This window comes from Bison bison, unplaced genomic scaffold, assembly GCF_000754665.1.
Source record: "Bison bison bison isolate TAMUID 2011002044 unplaced genomic scaffold, Bison_UMD1.0 scf7180017864484, whole genome shotgun sequence".
NCBI classification, from domain to species: Eukaryota; Metazoa; Chordata; class Mammalia; order Artiodactyla; family Bovidae; genus Bison; species Bison bison.
The window spans coordinates 4,682,749-4,698,739 of NW_011495044.1; the positions used below are offsets into that span (position 1 = coordinate 4,682,749).

At 43.0% G+C, this 15,991-nt stretch overlaps 1 protein-coding gene across 1 annotated transcript in view; it reads right to left on the bottom strand.

The window, feature by feature from the left end:
* The window catches only part of CAP1 (CAP, adenylate cyclase-associated protein 1 (yeast)), a 38,622-nt gene that overhangs the window by 17,836 nt on the left and 4,795 nt on the right, over positions 1-15,991 (bottom strand). The window contains exon 2 of the mRNA XM_010862814.1: positions 10,723-10,888. Within this exon, the coding sequence (XP_010861116.1) occupies positions 10,723-10,888 (166 nt within the window). The remainder of the gene's footprint in view (positions 1-10,722; positions 10,889-15,991) is intronic.

The window sequence follows — 15,991 nt, forward strand, 5'->3', positions numbered from 1 at the left end:
GGACTGCAAGGAGATCCAATCAAACCATCCTAAAGGAGATCAGTCCTAAATATTCATTGGAAGGACTGACAATGAAGCTGAAACTCCAATACTTTGGCCACCTGATTCGAAGAGCTGACCCATTTGAAAAGACCCTGATGCTGGGAATGATTGAAGGCAGGAGGAGAAGGGGACGACAGAGGATGAGATGGTTGGATGGCATCACTGACTCTATGGACATGAGTTTGAGCAAGCTCCGGGAGTTGGTGATGGACAGGGAAGCCCTGTGTACTGCAGTCCATGGGGTCGCAAAGAGTTGGACACAACTGAGCTGATGTATAAACTGATGTATAAAATAGATAACTAATGAGAACCTACTGTATAGCACAGGGAACTCTACTCAATGCTCTGTGGTGACCTAAATGGGAAGGAAATCTAAAAAGAGGGGATATATGTATACATATAACTGATTCACTCTGCTGTACAGCAGAGACTAATACAACATTGTAAAGTAGCCATACTCCAATTAAAAAAAAAAAGACAGCAACCTGGAAACTGTTAAGCAGTACAGTATAGTGGTTAATAGCATTATTCTTCAGAAAAGTCAGATAGATTAGGAGTCTCTGTGTCTGAGTGTTACCAAACTTTTTGAACCTCAGCTTCCTTATTTGTAAAACAGGAACAACAGCATAAAATCCAAAGGGCTGTAGAAAGAATACGTGAGGAAATACATGTGCAATTGCTTGACTGGCTCAGTCCTGAAACATGGCTAGGATTCCATAAACATTAACTAAATTGTCTTCTTACTAATCTCATCAGTCATCAAAATCCATAGGCTCTATTTTGTGTATCATAAATAAATGCCCCTTGTCTTCATCCTGATTTATAAAAATTCAGCCATCATGACGTTGACTAGATTACTGCAATAACTTCTTCACTAGTCCTCTAATTTCAGTAACACACCCTCTTATCCATTCTCCTTATTACCACAGTGACTCATAGTAAAGTCCAAACAAGGGTTTCCACAATCTGGCCCTGTTTTAAATTTCCCACCTCTCGGCCAGTTTTATCTCCTGCCACACCTTTCCTCAACATTCCACAGCAACCCAAACTACTGGCAATCTCCAGAAAGAGTTACGCTTTCTCTCACTTTTAAGACTTTTCAATGCTATCCACTCTGCTTGGTTGCTTTCCCTCCCAACCTGTTCCTTATCTCATAACTCCTACTACCTTTTTCAGATTCAGCTACGCTATCACCTCCTCTAGCAAGTTTTTTCCGGTTTGGTACGTTTTCCCTTCTCAATCTGCCCCTAGAATTCCTACCATCTATTAAATCTCAGCCAAGGTATCATCTCACCAAGAAGCATTTCCAGTATGTCTCCCACAATATTTCATTGTGTACTTATTTCTACCATACACTTCACACACAGCTTTAAAATCATTTAATAGTCAACAGGCAATTAGTCACCCTACAGAAGAGACCATGTCTTGCCTTTGTAATTCCAGTATTATAAATGTGGTAGGCACTAAACACAATAGGTTAATATAGGTCCTTGAAAAAAATGATAATAATAAGGGCCTTTACCCTCTCTCCCCTCAACACAAGCCTGGCTGTCTCCTCTCTGTGTCAAGTCTGAGGAGACGTGTGGGGTGTTTTTCCCCCTTTCTTAAAAAAAATTTTTCCCCCCAATTGTAGGATCTAACAAACATTGTCTTTCAAATAAACACAGCCTTCTTGGGCACAAATTACACTGATATGGAGATTGTCAAACCAAATACCTTAAGGAAGATAACTTTATTAGATGATATACTATCAATTAAAAACAAAATTCCTCGACTTCCCTGACAGTCCAGTGGTTAGGACTCCACAATCCCAATGCAAGGGGCACAGGTTCAATCCTCGGTCGGGGAACTAAGATCCTGCACACCCCAAGGTGCAGCCAACAAAACAAAAATTTATAAAGAAAAAAAAAACAAAAGTCCGTTATAGTTGTGCTTTACATCATCAAACTACCGCTTCTTTGTCTAGTAATTCTATGATGTATGTTACAAAGATACTGATCCCCATCTTTAGAGGAAAGAAACTGACAGAAGTTAGAGTGGGGAGAACACAAATTCTCAGGCTCTTCCCACCACTCTACATGGCTTTCAAGCGCTTAAGGGACTAACGGGTTCATCACAGCATCCAGCCCCAGCTGTTTGCTGAGCACAGCACTGTGGCTTCAAGGTCTCTTTATGGTATCCTGAGTCACATTATTAGCAGCCTTCAATTTCCTCCATGGAGGCCAATATTTTTTTCACCTTCAGTAGAGATGACACATATTTGGAAGGTAAATATTTACAATAAGATTTTTCCCAATACAGAATCTAATCTTGTTCCCTGCCATTTTTGGTTGCCAATAGCCAACAACTGTATGTAAGTGTCCATAAATGAATATACAGATTCCCAACTATTTATGTGTTCATCATAAAACCCTCAGAAGGCGAGGCAGTCTTAATTACTCAAGTCTTAATAAAACTAGGATTCAGGAGACCAAGGTTTGAGTCCCGACTCTGTCATGTATTAGCTGTGAAACTTCAGGACAGTCATTTAATGGATCATCACCTGGCACACCTGGGGCTTCCCAGATGGGGCCAGTGGTGAACAGCAACCCTGCCTATGCAGGAGACCTAAGAGATATGGATTCAGCCCCTGGGTTGAAGGAAATGGCAACCCACTCCAATATCCTTGCCTGGAGAATCCCATGGACAGAGGAACCTGGCAGGCTTCAGTCCATATGGTCACACAGTCAGATGCAACTGAAGTGACTTAGCATGCATGCACCTAGCACATGGAGATGTAAGGATCCAATGAGTTGGTTTTATAGATAAGTAGCTCAGCTGGTAGTAAAGAATCCGCCTGCTATGTAGGTGACCCCAGTTTGATTCCTAGGTGGGGAAGATCCCCTGGAGAAGGGATAGGCTACCCACTTCAGTATTCATGGGATTCCCTGGTGGCTCAAACTGTAAAGAATGCACCTGTAATGCAGGAGATCTGGGTTTGATCCCTGAGTTAGGAAGACCCCTGGGGAGGAGGGCATGGCAACCCACTCCAGTATTCTTGCCTGGAGAATCCCCATGGACAGAGGAGCCAGGCAGGTTACAGTCACAAAGAGTCAGACACAACTGAGCGACTAAGCACAGTCTCTTTGGGAGCCTTAAAATGCAGTTCAAAGGTAAAATGTTATCACTGCCTACCACGTACTAGAATACAGGCTCCAGAAGCATGGGAAATTTCTTCATTCTCCCTGCCTCTGCTCCCCTAACTGCCCCCCCACCCCCAAATTTCCAGCATCTAGAAAACCTGGCACATAGGAGATGCTCATAACATGAAAGTGCTCAGACTGTCACAGCTACTGAAGAAATGGCAGACCCATGGTCTCTGCCATCTAGAAGCTTTCATTCTTATTGAGAAGGACAACACAAATGCCAATGGAATAAATACTGAAGACTATGTGTTTTAAAGTTCTGTTAAGAGATTAATTTCATTTGGATTGGGAAAAGTTAAAGTATCAACCAATACACTGGAGCTTTTTCTTTGTAAGATGTTGTATGGTCCTAAATTACAGAGTATAAATGACTATATGCTTGGAGTTCAGAAGAAATCAATGAGGACTAGAGTTAGTCTTAGGGGTTTCAGGAGAGAAGTGGGGCAGAAAAACTAAAAGAAAAAAGAGAAGACATTCTAGAGCAATGAAAAGCAAATCGAGACCAAGGAGGCTCAGTTCAGAGTGTGAGCGGACAGTCTACAGAGTATTATGGGGATAAGCAAGGTGGGCTAGTTATGGAGGGCACTGAGGGCCAGGCAGCATTTGAATTTCGTGCTGTGATAAATGTGAAGCCTTTCAAGGATGTTGAATGAAGGAGTAATATGATGAAAGCAAAATTTTTACAAGTACTGAGAGAATCAGTTTTAGGGGGAAAGAAGGACGATATTAGGATTTAGGTTAGGTTGAAAGCTATTCAACTAGCTGCAAAATAAAAGTGCTACTGCAAAAAAACATTTTTGATATTGCAAAGGAAAAAAAAAAATCACTTTTAGGGCACTAAGTGACCAGCACCTGAATTAACAGTAAAATAGTTTTTCTGTTCTGAGGGAGTCTAGCAGGAATGACAAAGCTGTCTTTCACCGAATCACTGGCTCTCAGGATCGGGAAAGAGTCTAGAAAGCATAATCAGATGCAAGAACAAATCTTTCAACATCCTCAGCAATTAGTCAGGTAGCCTCTGTTCAAACACCCTCAGTTGGAGAACTCAAGACTTCTGGAGGCAGCCTATTCCATTCGCACAGCTCAAAGTATTTAAAAGTTCTTCCTTATATGGAGGCAAAACCAGTCTCCCTGTAACTTCCACCCACTGATCTTGGTTCTGCCCTCTGAGGTCACACAAACCAAGTGAGCATTAAACACAGAACAAGTATTAACTGTCTGGTACTGCTGAGTATATAGTAGCATTCAGAGAAGGAAGTCAAAGATGACTCCACAGTGGCAAATTCAGGGGAGTAAGAGAATGATGATGCTATAGGCAAAAACACGTTTCTGGCATGTTCTAACTAAGGCAAGAACATGAGATCAATCTTGGATACACAGTTTGAACAGAAGATGAAGTTTCCAAGTAGGAATATCCAATAAATAGTTAGAAATAAACTTGGGGAAAGATCAAGGCTGGAGATCAAAGTTTACAAGTCATCAGCAAGGAAACATCATTAAGTAATGAGAATGCATAGGCTTTTGGAGGGATATTATGCAGAACAAAAAGAAACGAGGAGCTTGATTCTCCAGCAACTTCTTTTGTGGTTTGAAACTAAGTGAAATCAGAAATGGTCAGTGACTCCTGCCAAAGCTGCTCCATATTCTCCTCATTCTAACAATTCAAACAACCCAATTCCTTCTACCTGTCATTCAGAAGTAAATGGAACCAGGTTACTCCTGCAGTTCTTGCCTCTTTTCACTAGGCAATTAAGGCAGTGGAATGAATTTCTACTTACAAAAAGCTGCTATGATCAAATGTTTTCTGCTTTGTCTGGTAGTTGTTCCTGTAGGTCATACCCTTAAGTAGAAATGAAAATAAAGCAACTATACAAGTCACCCTGTATATTATTGTAGCCCACCCGATCTGCTTCAAAATGCTTCTGCTGGCCTTTACTTTGGAATTCTGTTCCCAGGATGTTATCCTAAGGAAGTAATACTAATGTGGGAAAAGTGACAGGCATGAAGATGTTCACTGCAGTGTTAGCTGAGACTTCTAATTACAGGGAAATAGCTACATGCACTGTGGAAAAAGACTTGAAAATAACACAAGATTTATAATATTTGCCAAGTTAGAGCAATGGATTTTTGCACAATTTCCCCTTCTGTTTTCCAAACTTTAAAAAAAAAAAAAAACATAGTTATATAATTTCTTTTAAACAAAAGACAACAAAACAGTTCCACTTGGATATCTCTTCTAAGCTACTGCTAAACCATAAGGCATTAGTTTAGTTCTACTCCTAACAATATAGAAATTCTCATCACTAGGCTCTAACATGTTACAGAGCAAAACCTACACATGCTAACAGGATACTTACAAGTTGGCTTGTAACCCAGAAACCAAAGAACAGACAGCACTTCACCCCAGTAAAGATGCTATCTAAATCTAACCCAAATCAGGAGCCAATGTTCTTCCCCAAGCATTTGGTTTCTCTGATGAAACCATTGACATTTAGTGCCCAAGTCACTGCCACCCCAGCAAGAAAGGTCTGTCTTCTAGAGAGGGAAAGAATTCTGCCTAATATCAGCACTTGTCTCCTGTTCCCTCAATAAACATGTCCTCTATCTAAAGCTCCAGGAGTGAGTAAAGTTAGTAACTGTACAAGCTGAAGTCAGATTTAAGAACTAGCTGTTTCAATGCTTTGGGGCAAAGAGATAACTTTGTGTGGTCATGGGTTACCTTCTCTCTTATATTCAATGAACATTCATTCATATTATGAAGACTAACAGCATAAAAACACTCAGTAGGCATCTTTTACATTATATAAGGAAAAACCACATTAGTTGATTTCAGTTGGTAGTTGCTTTAAACAGAACAGCATTTCCCATTCTCATGCATAAAGATAGATTCAAGGATGTCATTTGTCCCTAGCCATGATTCAGCTACAGCTACACATATGAAAAGATCTGTGACTGTACCTCTATAATTAACTTAAATACAGGAATTTTACTGACCCCTGGAGGGAAAAAGACAACAACAACAAAGCTCACTCTTTAAACATTTCAACTATGTTTTGCAGTGGAATGGAAAAATGTGACACAACAGGTCTGGTAATATAAGGCAAACAAAGCTGCATTGTAGCTGAGGAGTATTTTTAGAGCTTTGATAGTTTTTATTATGTTTACGTGATGGCATATCAAGAACAAATAGTTCCACGGTGAATGCTAGAGCTGCATTAACTTTACGGTCATGAAACTACAGTCGACCCTTGAACTACTTGGAGGTATGAGCACAGGCCCTCAGTGCAGCAGGAACTCCACAAATAACTTTACAGCCAGCCCTCCATATCCTTCTGTGTAACTGAACCCTTGAAAATCCATCTTGTACGAGGGTCAACTATATAACAATTTTATCAGTCAAAATAAATGTTGAATAACAACACCATAAACTGCATGCAATTTAAACTAAATGATAGGGACCTTCCTGGTGGATAAGAATCCAGAAGATAATACAGAGGATAAGAATCTACCTGCCAATACAGGGGACACTGGCTCCATCCTTGGTCCAGGAAGATTCCACATGCCTCAGAGCAACTAAGCCCATTCGACACAACTACTGAGTCTGAGCTCTAGAGCCCACAACTACTGAGTCTGAGTATTACAACTGCTGAAGCCCATGCACCTAGAGCCCATGCTCTGCAACAAGAGAAGCCACTTCAACGAGAAGCCCACGCACTGCAACCAAGAGTAACCCCCAGTCGCCGCAACTAGAGAAAGCCTGTGCGCAGCAGTGAAGATCCAGCACAACCAAAAATAAATAAATAAAATGAGAATCCCTGTTTGCTAAAGAAAGCTGCCTAAGTGCAGGCAAAGAAAAGAGGAATTTATATACCTCCAATATAGGAGAAATATAAATCAGCTGACTTGTGCTGTCAACTAATACAAATCTCATTTCTAGTGAGTGCCTTAACAATGGCTTTCTTCATTAAGATCACATTCTCTGAGGGGAAAAAAACCACAAAACAGCCAGTCCTTCAAAGCCCACCCAGAAATTCCTTGAATAAACAATTCTTGACGCTTCAACGAAACCCATGACCCATTTCTTGCAAAGTACACTGCACTTATCATGTGCCATACACTGTGTTAATCACGGCAATGGAGCCTGCTCTCAGAGAACTGAATTGAAGATAAGACACCACACAATCAGAGCTAAGATATTTTCTCATGCACTATTCTCCATGCGGGAGACATCTGGCAATATCTGAAGACATTTTTGGTTATCACAGATGAAGGACTGCCCCTAGCATCTTATAGGTAGAGGCCAGGGATACTGCTGAAATCCTACAATGCACAGCACAACCCTGCAAAATGAAGAATTATTTGGCCCAAAATGTGAATTATGCTGAGGTTGAGAAACTCTGTTCTAATGTAATCATGAGCAAAAGGTAAGTGCAAAAGGTACAAATAAAATGCTAATAGTTTGGAACTCTCTAAATCAGAATGTCAATCTGTACCACCCAATGAAAACTAAATTAAGGATCTGACTCTGGAGAACTCTGTAAATTGGACAAAAGAGTTTAGACTTGATTTTCTGGGAAAATGAAGCCAGTGAAGGGGTAACAAGATGAAAATGGTTCTTTTCAAAAAAGCAGTCTGGTTTGGTTGAAAAGCTTAAGTATCGATACGAAAGCCAGCTTAATAGAAAATAAACTGATGAGGGTAAGGCAAAGAAATAATCAGTAGGACTGCCTAAGATATGGCTTGATGATCCTCAGATTTCAAATCTCAGGATTAAATTTCAAACCAGAAGGTTCAGTTTCCAATGACACTGCATTTGCTTAAGTAAAATGCATCTTTGATTCACCACGCCTCACAGAAAACTGAAAGAAGGAAGTCACTTTTTAAAGGCTCAGTTCCTAGTTGAAAAATAACTGCAACTAAACAAAGGTATGTATAAGGAAGAAAAGGGATGAAAAAAAGGCTTCAATCCTTCAGGCTGGAAACATTTTACAAACTAAACAGCTTACCTCTGCAAATCAAAAATACACACACTGAAGCTTAGCAATACTACCACTTTTGATTTGTATGACAGGTTGTACTTGACAAAGTACTTTCACTACTACCACTTTATTTAAACTCCTCCAAAACATCTGAGGAAGTATTTCTGGGGAAGGGGGAAGAAAATTCAACTGTAATTTCTTTATACTGAACAGCAGTAACTCAAAACAATAAGCAAAATGGCAACCACAGAATAAATCCAAATGCATTCAAACAAGGCATCAAAAGCCCCTGACAACCTGGGAGCACCTACCTTTTCTTTCTGGTTTTATCTTCCCCTACAAACCCAAGACCCCAGTATTTCACTGAACAATATAAACCCTCTCCTGCCTCCAAATCTTTGTTCGTGCTGTTTCTTCTAGCTGGGATACCTTATTAGACACCTTTGCCTAGATGTGCTGCAAACACCTCAAACTAAATACGTCCAAAATTTATTTTCTTTCCATATCACCTCTCCAGTTAACCTTCTTCACTGAGTACCTATCTTGGTAAATAGTACTACCACTTCCCTAAACCAGAAAATCAGACAATTGTCCTAGGCTCTATTTTTTCATTTCCATAAGTAATCAGCCTCCAAATCTATGGATTCCATCTTTTTCATATTGCTCAAATTTGATCCCTCCTCTTCTTTCCATTCTCACTGTCTTAGTTCAAGCCATTGTTCAACCTTGCGAACACCCGTCTACTTCCCCATTAAGGTCCTTCCCCTCCCCCCTCCAGAGGCAAATTATTAATAAAACATCAATCTGACCATGTCATTTTCCTACTTAAGAGTGTTCAAAGCCTCCCCACAGCATTCAGGGTAAGCTCCAAGTTCCTTAGCAGGGTTTACAAGGGCCTTCATATTTGATCCCACCACTGCCCACCTCCTCCACTTCTCTGAGCTTTACTGGACTCCAGTCTTGGTCTTTCAACACCCAGTCTCCATTTCTTGCATTGGACTCTTTGGCTGGAAATTCTTTTTTCAGATTCACCATATGGCTAAATAAATCCTGCAAGACTTACTCTCCCACTTCCTCCCCAAAGCCTGGAAACCTGGCTCAGGTAGTCCTGTGCTCGCACAGCGCACCTCAACACTGTAAGCTACCCTCGATTTACTTGTCTGCTTCCTCCTCCATTCCAAGAGAACTACTGTATTCTTGGTCACCAGGGCCAAGCGTCTCATTTCATACGTGCCTCACACATATTCAATAAATGACTAGCAAATGATAAACGTGCTGGGCTCCCCACCCCGTTTATCACTTGAACAGGGATCCCTATAAAGAGCTTCAGGTGACAGTTCTGATACTAACCTCTGCTTTAAGTTTCTCATCCTGTCTTCATCGAGCTCTTCGTTGTTTGAAACTCATCTTAAACCCTGCTTCTGCAGAAGCGATTTTCCTGAGCCCCTTGTTACATACTGCCATAGTAACCTGTTCTTTCCTAACAGGCATCACATTTATAATATTTGTTAAATTCCCTGTGACCAATGTCAGATCCATAAGGGCAGGGTCTACCCTATTTTGTTTCTGCAACCCCTGGATATGGCAGAGTGCCTAACAAAGAATGAACATAATTTGTTACACAGAATTTAATCCTGTGAGGTGAGCAGAGATCTTCACTTAAAAGATGAGAAAAAATGAGGCTCAAACAAAGTAAATAAAGCACCTATGGCTACCGGGGCTTTGCAGTGGAGCCAGACCAAACCTGAGCCAACAGATTTTATGACCAGAAGTATGAGATACCTTCAATAAAGTTAACTTGGGTTTTCAAGATAAGAACTACAGAGTAAGAGAAAGGGGAGGCTCTCAAATTGCAAACACAAAGACCTGCTCCACTCTTTAAAAAAAAAAACTCCCCAGGCATTCCAAACATGCTGTATTTTTAAATAAAAGTTCCACGCAGCGGGTAGCCTTTAAACCTGCAACTGCCTGAGAGACACCTACCGGAAGACCACCCCAAGGTACAGAAAGGTTCCTGGGAAATGAACGGGGGAAGGATCTGGGGCTGGTAAACTAAGGAACTGAGGTCTAGATTCCGATTGTTTCCCTGTTAAAGATTGTTTCCGATTGTTTCGCAGTAAGACAAGCCTTGTCTCTTCGGGAATCAGTTTACCCATCCAAGCAATGGGGGCGAGACCAGGACTAGTGAAGACTCTTAAGGTCTCGGAGGTTTCTTTCAGTCAGAGCTCCTTAGGAATCAGGCCTCCGTTGAGACTGACCTCCAGAACCGCTAGGTCCAGCGGAGGGAGGGCCTCCACAGGAGAGCCCGGCTCAGTTGGTCACCCCGGCCCCACCTCAAGAGACCGCGCCCAGGATCCGGGGTCGGCGTAAGAGCCCCACAGCGCCGGCCCCCTCAGGAGGGCTCACCGCACGCACCTAGGCCAGAAAGGCCATTAATAACGTCAAAGGCCAGTGGGCCGAGGAGTGGACCCCAGTCACTCCCCACCGCGCACACTCACCTCAGACTTCTGTCTCACCTCTGGACTGTGATCTGCCTCTCTCCACTTCCGGCAAGAACCGCCCAGCAACCTTCGCGCGACCCACTTCCGGGCCCTCACTGGGCGCGGCACCCCCACCGGAAATGAAGGGCCGGCTAAAACGCCGGCCCAGTGGAGGGACCCGGGAGGAAGTCTGGCCGCCCGGCTAGTGACTCCGCCCCTTACCCGCCACGCCCGGGAGTAAGAATTCCCCTCTAGCTTGGTAAAAGAGCCCCGCCCCCGAGGCGGGAGCGACGGAAGGCTAGACCACGCCCTCCAACAGTAGTAGACCAAGCTAAGCTCCGCCTCCCTCTGGGCGTGGATACCTCGGTTTCCCCGTTTGTGATGTTAGGAGGCCATTGCTCTGGGCAGTGTCTCGAGAGGACCTGCGGAGGCTGGGTGTGGGGAGGGGTCGGCGGGGGCGCTCAGGCATAGCCCAGGATTTCTGGGCGTCCCCGCCGCCGCTGCCTTGCTAGCTCTCGCCGGTGCTGGGAAGGTGGAAGCGCAACCCACTTCCTGTTAGTTCGGTGCGCTCTGTGACCATAGATGGTCAGGTCTGGGGCCGCGCGGAAGCCTCCGCCCCGCGGTTTAGGAGTCCTTCTTCCCCGCACTCAGGGTGTGGTCCCCGAAAATAAGATAATCGAGAGGGGAAAAAAAGATGAGCAGAATTAGAAGAGATCTTGCTTCACTCTGCTAAAACCTGGCTTCTGAGGCATCTTTGCCCCGGCTGGGCGTTTCCAGCCGGCTGCCACTCAGTCCGGGGGAGGTTCAGCAAGGTGGCCGCTAAGCGCAAGGAAGACTTCGCTTCCGTGCTCCTTGGGCCTGGGGATCTGAGCTTTGTTCTCTCAAGGCTCACGCTTTCCAACCAGTGATTATCCTCCCACAAAGATTTTATTTCCAGAAAAAAATTGGCAAGATGCCACCCCTTCAGTTCAACGCCTCTGACGGCTCCAAGTGTCAAGTTCAATGCAAGCGTTATATGCCAGAGTCACTCATTCAACAAATACAATTCTTATAATAACGACTACCATTTACTGCGCGCTGAGTACATGCCAGGCCTCTGCTGAAAGCTTCAAGCTCATTTTCACTTAACTCTAATAGGAACTCTACGCGGTAGGTACCATTATGGCCTCCAGTTTTCAAGCGAGGATGCTGAATTATTTGCCAAGTTCACAAAGTATCGGAATTTTAGAGGAAACACATTTATGTGACTAAACCCCAGAACGTAAACCCTGTCATAGACCATACTGGAATCATCTACTGCAATTTGGAGGCAGTGATAGCCCTGGTGGGAAGACATCTGGGGTTCCAGCTATGGCTTAGGTGCTTTGCCAGGGGTCAGAATTTGGTCAGGTTACCTAAGTTCTCTAAACTTGGGGCTCTTCTCAGTTTTATGACTCCCGGAATAGTTAACAGAAAAAAATCACGTGACAAAATATGGAACAAAAATTGGAGTATATTTTAAATAATGACATTTAACAAGAACAGTGTCTCACACATAAATTTTATTCAGACATAACATCAAAAGTTGGAAAACTCAGCAGTGGCCACAGGACTGGAAAAGATCAGTTTTCATTCCAATCCCAAAGAAAGGCAATGCCAAAGAATGCTCAAACTACCACACAACTGCACGCATCTCACAGGCTAGCAAAGTAATGCTCAAAATTCTCCAAGCCAGGCTTCAACAGTCCGTGAACTGTGAACTTCCAGATGTTCAAGCTGGATTTAGAAAAGGTAGAGGAACCAGAGATCAAATTGCCAACATGTGCTGGATCATCGAAAAAGCAAGAGAGTTCCAGAAAAACATCTATTTCTGCTTTACTGACTATGCCAAGGCCTTTGACTGTATGGATCACCACAAACTGTGGAAAATTCTTAAAGAGATGGGAATACCAGAACTCCTGAACAGCCTCCTAAGAAATCTGTATGCGGGTCAGGAAGCAACAGTTAGAACTGGACATGGAACAACACACTGGTTCCAAATCGGGAAAGGAATATATCAAAGCTATATATTGTCACCCTGCTTATTTAACTTCTATGCAGAGTACATCATGAGAAATACTGGGCTGGAATAAGCACAAGCTGGAATCGAGATTGCTAGGAGAAATATCAATAACCGCAGATATGCAGATGACACCACCCTTATGGCAGAAAGTGAAGAAGAACTAAAGAGCCTCTTGATGAAAGTGAAAGAGGACAGTGAAAAAGCTGGCTTGAAACTCAACATTCAGAAAGCCAAGATCATGGAATCTGGTCCCATCGCTTCATGGCAAATAGATGGAGAAACAGTGGAAACAGTGACAGACTTTATTTTGGGGGGGCTCCAAAATCACCACAGACAATGACTGCAGCTGTGAAATTAAAAGACACTTGCTCCTTGGAAAAAAAGTTATGACCAACGTAGATAGTATATTTAAAAGCAGAGACATTACTTTGCCAACAAAGGTCCGTCTAGCCAAAGCTTTGGTTTTTCCAGTAGTCATGTATGAATGTGAGAGTTGAACCATAAAGAAAGCTGAGCACTGAAGAATTGATGCTTTTGAACTGTGGTGTTTGAGGAGACTCTTGAGAGTCCCTTGGACTGCAAGGAGATCCAACCAGTCCATCCTCAAGGAAATCAGTCTTAAATATTCATTGGAAGGACTGATGCTGAAACTGAAACCCCAATACTTTGGCCACCTGATTCGAAGAACTGACTCATTTGAAAAGACCCTGATGCTGGGAATGATTGAAAGCAGAAGGAGAAGGGAACGACAGAGAATGAGATGGTTGGATGGCATCACGGATTCAATAGACGTGAGTTTGAGTAAACTCTGGAAGTTGGTGATGGACAGGGAGGCCTGGCATGCTGCAGTACACGGGGTCACAAAGAGTCGAACATGACTGAGCGACTGAACCGAACTGAACATCAAAAGATTATATTTGAGTGCTTCGTGTGTGTGTGTGAGTGTGTATGTGTGTGCGCATGCGTGCACGTATGCATGCTAAGTTGCTTCAGACTCTTTGAGACCCTCTGGACTCTAGCCTGCCAGGCTTCTCTGTCCATGGGATGCTCCAGGCAAGAATACTGGAGTGTGTTGCCACACCCTCCTCCAGGGGATCTTCCTGACCCAGGATTGGAACCCAGGTTTCCCACGTTGCAGGCAGATTGTTTACCATGTGAGTCAACAGGGAAACCAGCCTGTGTGGGTAGCCCAAGGCAAGTAGCCTGCCTGGCCTTCATTGTAATCAGCTCTACATTTAGCCATTCTAAGTCTCTTGCAACGGTAGGTGTTGCAAGAGGTAAGTGTTGCAAGAGGGCATCAGAGGGCAGACTCACTGAAACCATACTCACAGAAAACTAGTCAATCTAATCACACTAGGACCACAGCCTTGTCTAACTCAATGAAACTAAGCCATGCCTGTGGGGCCACCCAAGATGGGCGGGTGATGGTGGAGAGGTCTAACAGAATGTGGTCCACTGGAGAAGGGAATGGCAAACCACTTCAGTATTCTTGCCTTGAGAACCCCATGAGCAGTATGAAAAGCAAAATGATAGGATACTGAAAGAGAAACTCCCCAGGTCAGTAGGTGCCCAATATGCTACTGGAGATCAGTGGAGAAATAACTCCAGAAAGAATGAAGGGATGCAGCCAAAGCAAAAACACCCAGTTGTGGATGTGACTGGTGATAGAAGCAAGGTCCGATGCTGTAAAGAGCAATATTGCATAGGAACCTGGAATGTCAGGTCCATGAATCAAGGCAAATAGAAAGTGGTCATACAAGAGATGGCAAGGGTGAACGTCGACATTCTAGTAATCAGCGAACTGAAATGGACTGGAATGGGTGAATTTAACTCAGATGACCATTATGTCTACTACTTCGGGCAGGAATCCCTTAGAAGAAATGGAGTAGCCATCATGGTCAACAAGAGTCCGAAATGCAGTACTTGGATGCAATCTCAAAAATAACAGAATGATCTCTGTTCATTTCCAAGGCAAACCATTCAATATCACAGTGATCCAAGTCTATGCCCCAACCAGTAACGCTGAAGAAGCTGAAGTTGAACGGTTCTATGAAGACCTACAAGACCTTTTAGAACTAACACCCAAAAAAGATGTCCTTTTCATTATAGGGGACTGGATGCAAAAGTAGGAAGTCAAGAAACACCTGGAGTAACAGGCAAATTTGGCCTTGGAATACAGAATGAAGCAGGGCAAAGACTGATAGAGTTTTGCCAAGAAAATGCACTGGTCATAGCAAACACCCTCTTCCAACAATACAAGAGAAGACTCTACACATGGACATCACCAGATGGCCAGCACCGAAATCAGATTAATTATATTCTTTGCAGCCAAAGATGGAGCAAAAACAAGACCAGGAGCTGACTGTGGCTCAGACCATGAACTCCTTATTGCCAAATTCAGACTTAAATTGAAGAAAATAGGAAAACTGCTAGACCATTCAGGTATGACCTAAATCAAATCCCTTATGATTATACAGTGGAAGTGAGAAATAGATTTAAGGGCCTAGATCTGATAGATAGAGTGCCTGATGAACTATGGACTGAGGTTCGTGACATTGTATAGGAGACAGGGATCAAGACCATTCCCATAGAAAAGAAATGCAGAAAAGCAAAATGGCTGTCTGGGGAGGCCTTACAAATAGCTGTGAAAAGAAGAGAAGCGAAAAGCAAAGGAGAAAAGGAAAGATACAAGCATCTGAATGCAGAGTTCCAAAGAATAGCAAGAAGAGATAAGAAAGCCTTCCTCAGTGATCAATGCAAAGAAATAGAGGAAAACAATAGAATGGGAAAGACTAGAGATCTCTTCAAGAAAATTAGAGATACCAAGGGAATATTACATGCAAAGATGGGCTCCATAAAGGACAGAAATGGTATGGACCTAACAGAAGCAGAAGATATTAAGAAGAGGTGGCAAGAATACACAGAAGAACTGTACAAAAATATCTTCAAGACCAAGATAATCACAATGGTGTGATCACTCACCTAGAACCAGACATCCTGGAATGTGAAGTCAAGTGGGCCTTAGAAAGCATCACTACGAACAAAGCTAGTGGAGGTGATGGAATTCCAGTTGAGCTATTCCAAATCCTGAAAGATGATGCTGTGAAAGTGCTGCACTCAATACGGCAGCAAATCTGGAAAACTCAGCAGTGGCCACAGGACTGGAAAAGGTCAGTTTTCATTCCAATCCCAGAGAAAGGCAATGCCAAAGAATGCTCAAACTACCGCACAATTGCACTCATCTCACACACTAGTAAAGTAATG